An 8,640-nucleotide genomic window follows, 5' to 3' on the forward strand; every position below is an offset into this window, starting at 1 on the left:
GTATATGTATATCTAATGGGCTGATCATAAAATATACGTATACGAGTATTGTATATTAAGATATAGATATAATACGTATAACGTTCTGGATGTATTCTAAAGCTAGTGCGTTAGTAATCGTACAAATATGTATTAAGTATGTTGGCCACCCATGAACGATGTACGCTGTACGATTTACGAGATATATATATATATATGTATAGATAGTACCTATTATGGTATACGTTTGACTAAGACAAGAGACTAAGACACTAAGGTTTTCGATTATGATGAGTAGTTTAGTTGTACATGAAAGCGATCACAATTGTCAGATGATGGAGGCGTGTGCGTTGACCTTAACGATCTAACTTAAGGGCTAGCATCTATTAGGCGTCTTTCGGCTTGCTGGTGCTGGCTCTGTCTCGCCGCAGCAGCAGGCTGGATAGATTGCTGTACGGCAGCTCGAAAGCCAACGAGAAGAGAATCGAAGCCAGGTAACAGATGACAGCAAAGCCGCAGGTCACAACGCACTGGAAACGAGATCATTCATTGGAGATCAGTGGCGATCCTTCACAAAAACCATCAACACTTACCAGCATGAAGGGATCCGCATGCGTGCTGGAGCTGGTGAGGCTGTAGAAGAGGGCTATGACCAACGGATTGAGCAGATAAATGGCGTACGACAGCCTACTGACATGCTGGAAGCCCTTGGCCTCCAGCAGGCGTGACCACCAGACACCTCGCCCACCGGCACTGCCCGCTATCATCCAGCAGACGCTCAGCGAGAAGAACAGGCGGCCCATGACAAATAGCGTGATGGCCATCAGGGGGCCCAGATCCCGCCTCACCGTCGAGTAGATGCACCCGAAGAAGACCAGCAGCGCGAAGTGCCAGTACAGACGCTCGCGGGACTCGCTCAGCTCCACCTGGAGGCGTCGCTCCATGAGGCACCAGGCTGTGATGGCGCCCAGAATGTAGGGAAGGACCCGCACAAAGGGCGACGTGTAGATCTCAGTGCCAGTGGCAAAGGCGGCATCGAAGGACAGCTGAAACTTGATGCTCACACCGATGCCATAGGACCAGACAATGGTCGAGGCGAGGGCGGAGGCCACCAGAGCTTTGGTTACCTTGGGATGCCTGCAAGAAAGAGGTTAAAGCGATGCCTTAGTCCCAAACATCCAATCAATCACTTACTTCACATGGAGGAATAGCAGTCCATTGGCCAGCACGAAGAACTGCATCTCGCAGGCCAGGGACCAGCTCCAGTTGGCGCACATATCCCTGTGATCGAAGAGGTTCTGGATGAAGAGGAGATTACGCCACCAGTGCCTGGAGCACATCTCATCGAAGCGCTCGTTGATGTGGTAGATGGAGACATCCCCAATGTAGGCGTACACCAGATCCACGGTGGCCATCACTACCAGATAGAGCGGGCCCAGGCGCAGGTACCGATGGAACAGTAGCTTGCCAAAGAGCTTCAGATTCTGCCGCAGGCTATTCTGCCGCACTGCCTCCATCTGCTGGGAGTTGCGCAAAAAGTTAAAGGTCTGCAGGAAGCCACTAAAACGGGGGCATAAATAAGTATCTTCTGTATTCACAGACTATCAAGGACCTCACCTGATGGTAAAGAAGACATCCACAAGCAGCGGGGCCGAGGAGACGTATTGGAAGAAGGCCTGCTCCGCATACGATACAAGAACCGTCTTGTTGTGCACCGTAAAGTACATGAACCACACGACATGGAAGACCATGATCCAGATGGCGCACACTGACCGCAGCCCGTTCATCAGCGGTATCTCAGTGGGGCTGTTCTCCCGCACCGCGAAGATCTTTGCCCAGTTCGTGGGCACATCGAAGCACTCGACAAACTTCTGCAGTCGCCGCCACTGGAGCATAGAGTGGAGTGCCCGCCACAGTTCGGACTCGGCCGGCGCCAGTAGCCCAGGATCATCGACAGTCGATGTTGGTGCCTTTATGGCTGCCGTCAGCTGCTGGGCGCAGAGCATCAAGGCGCCCGTGGCCAGAACACAGGCCACCAGCAAGCGGAAACTGGGGCGCTCAAAGAAAACCTCCTTCAGCTGCAGATCCTTCATGTACACCACCTGGGGGCGAATGTCGAAGATCTCGCTCTCGGTGAACATCCCACCGCTCACATACTCCTGGGCCAGATGCTTCACCTCCTCCGAGCTGCAGGCCCTGGGCAGGCACAGGCCAATGTGAATGATCTGCTCGGACATCAGCTTGATCTCCACCTGCCAGGGCGAGCTGTGACTCAGGTAAATCACACGGTAGTCCATATCGAAGGGCGCCTGCTGTGTGATGATCCCATAGTGCATCACCCGTTCGAAGTTCTTCGAGAGGGTAATACCGACGGGTCGTTGCACCCCGCGACACGCCTCACGACTGCCCAGCCAGTAGTTCTGGCCATACACAAAGCCAGACGGTTTCGTTCCAGAAGCATCGAGAACTGCAACGAGATACGGGGGGAGAAAACGGTTGATTTATGGGTAAAACTAAAGATCGCACATCGCAGAGGAGAAAAGGAGTAAACTGCAATAAAACTTGGGGCAATGGAATGAACTTGAAACTGAGTAATGCAACTTGTCAATTATATTTACTGGGAGTACACGGATTTAAGATCATTGAAGATCACTCTTCTAATGAATACAGTAGGGGAACCCTCATGTTTAGGGTAAGCCCAGTGTTTTGCATGGAATCTCAGTACAATTTTCCACATGGAAACTCAGTCATTCACTCACCTTTCATGGCCCATGGCTGTTTGGTGAGTATTCCTCGCTGCACCTGCCGCAGCTGTCCCTGGCATTTGGGACTCACTTGGCTGTCGTTGGCGGGCACCTTGGTCAGTCCAAAGATGACGGAGGTGCGTGTCAAATGCATCTCATGGGGAGAGCTCACAATCGATATCGTTGGTGTTGGTTCCTCTGGCAAAGTATGCGATTCATTCAGATGACTTTGATATCTCTGCTGCTGCTGTTGTTGCTGCTGTTGCCAATGTGTGTTTTGTGTAGAGCTCTGATTGCTGATGTCGCCCTTGGCAGTGCCTGTTCCAAGCCACAGCCAGAGCATCAGTGCCAGCCATGGCATAGAGGTGCGCCGCCTGATCTCCATGATGTGCTCTGCTGCCAAGGTACTTATTGTATGGTTGGATGTTACCTTGGCTTATTACTTGGCTTATTTGATGTTGGTATTACTATTGGTTGGCTTTGGCTGATATTTGGGCCACGTTTATTTTTTGTTTGGCTATTTGATTGCTGTTTGAAGGTCACTTCACTTTACTTCACCTCTCACCCCGTCCTGCCACTGACAGGGGCTAACTGTTATTTGTTATTGATATTTGTTAATTGATTTGCCAATTGAATATTTTTATTTTGGGGGCTAAAACTTTCGTTCAAAAACAAAACAAAAAAAAAACCATTCAAAAGCGGTAAGCACGTTTTCGCAGTAGTACGAGTATTTTCCCAGTGACACACATTGCACCTCTACCCGTCCTTCCTCTCTGTGCCATTTTCCTCGCCATCTCTCTATTGGTCCACTCCTCTGTTGTCTTAGAACATTACGCTGAAGCCTTCACACCTCTGTTTTCATAGAATATTACGCATACGGCTTGGAGGTTCGTTTACCGGTTAAATAGTCGTAAAACCCCGCTTCGGGGTTACACACATATGCTGGTTAGCTGGCGCTAACCAAAGACTCAAAGAGAGAGAGATGGAGACATGCCTGCTTATGCAATAATTAACATTTAACACATGCGTTAATAATTTTGCATTTTATTGTTATTGTATATTGGCTTCCAGCGGAGTAAAAGTTTTGTTGTTGTTGTTGTTGTTTTTATTTTTTCGAAATGCCACAAAAGAAGATAAACAAAACTCAACCCAATTCCGGCTGGCAGCGCGACGGCACTGAGAGGCCCGATACACCCCCGGTACAGAGAGACCCCCGGGCACGGGACTAAGGTTCAATTGATTGGTCGCCCAGCGACGCCAGCGCCGTTTGAGTTGTTTGCCTTTGAGTGGGTTATGATTGGGAGTGATTGAGTGAGTGGAGTACAGCGCCTGCGTGCATGTGTAAAAGGGAGCACGGGCAGCGACGCGACGCTGCTGCAGCGCGTGCTGTGGCAGAGGCAGTTCCATTTATTCGGACAGCGCCGCCGCCGCCGCCGCCTGACCACACACAATCTGTAGCGTGTTGTTGCTGGCCTTTCGTTTTGTATTCCCTTGGCGGGGAGGGTATGTTGATTTTTGGGTAGGATGTGGGCAAAGGATGAGAAGAGAGATGCAGTTATGGGATTTTTGTATGCGATTCTAATCTCACAAAAGTCTTTGAAGGAATCTTTGCTACACTCTCTAATCATTTCAGGAACAATTCATATTTAAGGGTATCAAAGTCTGCGACTTATCTATCTTTCTTGTTCAATTTTGGCTTTGACAGACGCACTCACTCACTCACTCATTCACACACTCACTCATTCATTCACACTCTCACAAGTACGTAATAATGCCCAAATGCTTATTGTTTATTATTATTTTGACTAAATAATGAGCGTAATCAAAAAAAAAAAAAAAATGCGGTTCAAGAATTAGGCGAACAGTGGTCCGGCATTGGCTTTGGCTTTGGTTGTGCTCCGGTTCGGTTCGGTTCGTATACGGTTACGGTATACGGGTGCGGTATACGGGTGCGGTATACGGTTACGGTTTCAATTGAGATCTTTTAAACGAATTTGCATAGTTAGCGCTTTCCTCAGAGGCGCTCTTTTAAGTTGGCTTTTGCATAATCTGAGACGCCCATTGATGGACTTTGTTTAGTAGTTGCGGGGGGAATTTCGAAATATGTTTGATCTGCATTTTACATAACGAATTGGTGTGTGAAGAGGAGTGTAGTGTTGAGTGGAGTCGGGAGACAGAGACAGAGAGAGAGAGAGTGGAGATGCTGATTTTACACTGGCTGTTGTCTGCCCACTCGCGATGCTGCCTGCCCATAGAATCCATCAATTAACATGTTGTATTTGCACTGAGAGAGCACTGTTCCCCGTATTAGAATCTCCGGCACTCAAGACACTTACTTTTTTTGTATAGTATTTGATTATTTTTGTTGCTTGGGGAATTGGGGAGAGCACTTTGTGCCTCTGATTTATTTTCACTTTTTAACTACATTCCGGCTCTAGTTGAGATGGATTTTTCTTCTTTTTTTGTTTTGGCTTTTTATTGAGACATTACGAGAGCAAAGATCCGCGTGTTTCGACTTTCGTTTTCGTTTCTGTTGCTGTTGCTGTTGCTGCTGCTGCTGCCGCTGATAAAACGCACTGCACAACAGATTAGCTCTTCGCCTCGGCCACTGCCACTTGTCTGTTTCTTCGCTTCTGTTTCTTCTGCCTTTTGCTTCTTCTTTTTGTGGCCCTGCAACTCGTTTTTCGTTGACGTTAACCGAATTTCATTTTCGCTTAAATTTCAACGAGGGCCAACGGACATACGACAACAACGCGTGCATCGGGCGTTTTGGAAACAACTGTGCGAGGCTGCATTTTGGCTCAAAGTTTTATAAACTTGGTCGCCCGCTGGTCAATTGTGAGTGGACTGCGCTGTCGACGCGCAGTCGCAGCAGCAGCCAGCACCCGAGATCTGGAGACCTCAGAGATAAATCAACAATTTGGAATTTCGAATTCCGTCTCAAGATCAACAAAAGGTGCACAGGCAGAGAGAGAAATAGAGAGAGAGAGAGAGAGAGAGAGAGAGAGAGACTCCCTTGTTGGAACTTTCGTTGCCGAATATCCAATTCGACTTCGGCACACGCAAATCCATACCCTTGCTCCCGCTCTTTCTTTGGCCCTTGCCTTCCATTATTCAAAAGCTTTAATCAAACGGTAGTTTTTTTTAGTGGTTTCTTAAGAGGGTTCCGCTTAAGATGGGATCATGGTTTATTTTAAGACTTTGTGCAACATTTGCGTAAGTTTGGATTAATTTTATTTGACTGCGTCGCTTAATTACTGACTACAGGATTCTGTAGGTTAACTTGTGGGTACATTTTGTACGCTCTTAAAATATATTTTTAATTGGATTTATACCATTTATTTTTTTTTATAGCTGAGTTGTCTTTAAGGTCGGAGGCCATCTGGTTTTCGGGCATTATTTCGAGCCTTTCGAGTTTCAGCATAGGGCTGAAAGCACGCACAGCAAAGGGCAGAGAAAACGAATACACCCGAAATTGGGGTATCGTGGAAAAGGATAAATATAAAAAAATTATACTGCCGGTCACACAACGGCGTGGGCACGTCCACAAATAGCCGAGAAAACTTAAAAATATAGTTACATATTTTAAACGTACTGAACTCCGCAACTGGCTAAAGAAAATAAAAGAAAGACTGCCTCTGCTCCGTTATAAAATTAACTCCACTGAAACTTCACACGACTACAGTAACTTGAACTTAATCATAATAAGAAATTATATATATTAAAAGGGTAGCCAGAGCTCAGACCCTCACTCCAGGAGTCGCTGCTGTTACAGTCACAGAACTACACAGTATACTTGGGAATGATCTTCACCTCAGGTAGTGTATTCGAGCTTGTATTAATTCTATAAATAGAAATTTTGCCTACGGGACGCTTCTTAAAGTGGATTTCCTTCGTGAGTCCTTTGGGCCCCGAATCGAAAGTATTCACCAAGATCCAGATGTCGGAGCTATTTACAAATACCTTCCATTTACCTTCACCAGAAACAGTCACGGTCATACAGTTGATTACGGACCCCTCTTCGAGATGCGATTTAGTTACATACTTATAACGCCCGTGGAATATTACTTCCTCCCCAGGCAGCACGGTGCAACCAAAGTCTCTATAACACTCTATAGAGTCTTTGGTGCAACGGTGGGGCAGAATATTTCCGGAACATTTTTGATCAATGGCGTTGAGTATTTGGTCCGGCTCGAATAAGCCAGTGGGCCGCACCACATACACCAGCTCTTTGAAAGTCATTAGCGGGAGACGTATGTGTGAGATCACAGTCTTGATGTCCACGCTCGGATTGAAGAGCCTCCATTTGCATAAAGTCTTAAAGATTTCAACTTCGGGAGCAACGAAGGTGTCCCGTTGTAGGACTTTCTCAAGTGATTCCTTAGACAGCCTTTCAAAGGACTCTTGGTTTAGCAGATCGGACGGATGGCGGTCCATAAAATTGAGGCATTCCTTGGTCAGCTCGTCCATACTATATCGGCGCGCTTCATCCAGGATCATGCAGATGTTGCTGACGGCCAGATTCTGCTGCAGATGTTTCTTTATGGCCGCTTCGACGTTCTGCAATCCGTACAGATGGGCCAATTCGAGCACACCTATAATGCCCTCCACGGCCAGTGTGGACAGTGGCAGAGTGCCCGTGTAAATATAGCGCATGATCATTTTAAATGTTTCCACTGGCACCTCCAATCGAATTTCCCGCTCCTTTGATTCGGCCATGTCCCCGTAGAGCATGGCACGGAAGTACTCACTGCGCGCCGCCAGAATGTTGCGGTGGGCCGGTAGCCGCTGCTCCTCTACCAAGAACTCCACGTCCGAGTAGAGTTCGTTCATGCAGAGGCGTCCCATATCCAGCACCACGAGATCGATGTCGTCGGTGCTGGTACCCATCGTGGTACCTGGGGAAGACGCTTCGTTTACATTTGCGCTCATTTTCGTAGCTGGATATCTGTGCATGGAATGCATGATGTCTATGTACGTATTATTTATTATTTATTTGTATATAAACTTACTTTATTTCCTCGTTTTCTTGATGTTTTCTTCCTTAATGCGCACAGCTTGTATTTAACCACGCTTTCAATTGAATGTGGCAGCGGCTTCAATACATCGATTGAGTCCTATATCGACCTATCGGTATATTGTATCTAAACATCGATTAAATTTACATTTTTTAATTCGTTTTTTAAATTATTTAAATCAATTTAAATACCATTGATTCTTTGGGGGTCTTTGTTCTTTGGAGTTTTATAGTTTAAGTACAGCAGTTTTTGCAGTTTTTTTTTTGTGTACGCGGACAACTTACGTTCAAAATAGCAGGGATATTTAATAACCCGAATCTGACGACACCGAACGCGTTCAATTTTTAATTCAAAATGATATTTCTTTCGCCTTCAGCGGACTGTAAAAAAACAGCGTCAGCACAACCTTTTTTTCCAGTGGCCTTCGATCTGTGTGTTGTGTGTTTGAGGGACCTAACGTATTGGAGAGCGAGAATTTTGTTTTCTTTTGTTCAGGCTTTACTTATAACAAGGTATGGTCACTCGAGTTAGGTGCTTTTATACATATATATTTGAACAGCATAATTAGGCCGGCTTCATATTGTGACCATACCTTCTGATTTGTGTACCCTTCACTCGTCTCTCTAGATTTGTATGTGTGGTGTATAAGTATGTAGTGTAGGTACATATGTATGTATCTATTTATGGGGTTTCCCTTTCTTTGTCTTCACAAATCGGCGACTCTAAGTGTTTATATGGAAATAACGGAACGGTGCGGCGCTACGGACTGCCGACGGCTTAATTATGCACATATGTATTTTATTTTTTTATTTTTATTTTTGAATACCATCATATTAATTTGAAATGCTAGAGTTGGACTTATCATTAAATTCAATTTACAACTGCCAAAAGCTTTGCTG

At 46.1% G+C, this 8,640-nt stretch overlaps 2 protein-coding genes across 2 annotated transcripts; both read right to left on the reverse strand.

Moving 5' to 3' along the window:
* Window position 1: 1 nt before the first annotated feature.
* On the reverse strand, window positions 2-5,513 carry LOC111074771 (nose resistant to fluoxetine protein 6). Its single transcript, XM_022367707.2, has 6 exons — window positions 5,060-5,513; window positions 2,739-3,381; window positions 1,597-2,446; window positions 1,174-1,539; window positions 573-1,116; window positions 2-509 (listed from the first exon to the last, which is right to left on the reverse strand). The coding sequence occupies exons 2-6, from the start codon at window positions 3,106-3,108 to the stop codon at window positions 366-368; spliced, it is 2,274 nt and encodes a 757-aa protein (XP_022223399.2). The 5' UTR covers window positions 3,109-3,381; window positions 5,060-5,513; the 3' UTR covers window positions 2-365.
* Window positions 5,514-6,506: 993 nt separating this feature from the next.
* On the reverse strand, window positions 6,507-8,179 carry LOC111074753 (BTB/POZ domain-containing protein 9-like). The gene is made up of 4 exons (XM_041594153.1): window positions 8,026-8,179; window positions 7,736-7,867; window positions 6,857-7,671; window positions 6,507-6,817 (listed from the first exon to the last, which is right to left on the reverse strand). The coding sequence occupies exons 3-4, from the start codon at window positions 7,653-7,655 to the stop codon at window positions 6,507-6,509; spliced, it is 1,110 nt and encodes a 369-aa protein (XP_041450087.1). The 5' UTR covers window positions 7,656-7,671; window positions 7,736-7,867; window positions 8,026-8,179.
* Between the last annotated feature and the right edge of the window lie 461 nt (window positions 8,180-8,640).

This window comes from Drosophila obscura, unplaced genomic scaffold, assembly GCF_018151105.1.
Source record: "Drosophila obscura isolate BZ-5 IFL unplaced genomic scaffold, ASM1815110v1 contig_208, whole genome shotgun sequence".
Lineage (NCBI taxonomy): Eukaryota > Metazoa > Arthropoda > Insecta > Diptera > Drosophilidae > Drosophila > Drosophila obscura.

Excerpts from the sequence above, each read along its gene's own strand:
- LOC111074771 (XM_022367707.2), bottom strand. The coding sequence starts at position 3,108 with ATGGAGATCAGGCGGCGCACCTCTATGCCATGGCTGGCACTGATGCTC. Across the intron at positions 2,447-2,738 it reads ACAGCCATGGGCCATGAAAG|TTCTCGATGCTTCTGGAACG; the intron begins GTGAGTGAATGA and ends ATCTCGTTGCAG. Across the intron at positions 1,540-1,596 it reads GATGTCTTCTTTACCATCAG|TGGCTTCCTGCAGACCTTTA; the intron begins GTGAGGTCCTTG and ends CCCCCGTTTTAG.
- LOC111074753 (XM_041594153.1), bottom strand. The coding sequence starts at position 7,655 with ATGAGCGCAAATGTAAACGAAGCGTCTTCCCCAGGTACCACGATGGGT. Across the intron at positions 6,818-6,856 it reads CGGAAATATTCTGCCCCACC|GTTGCACCGTGCTGCCTGGG; the intron begins GTTGCACCAAAG and ends ATAGAGACTTTG.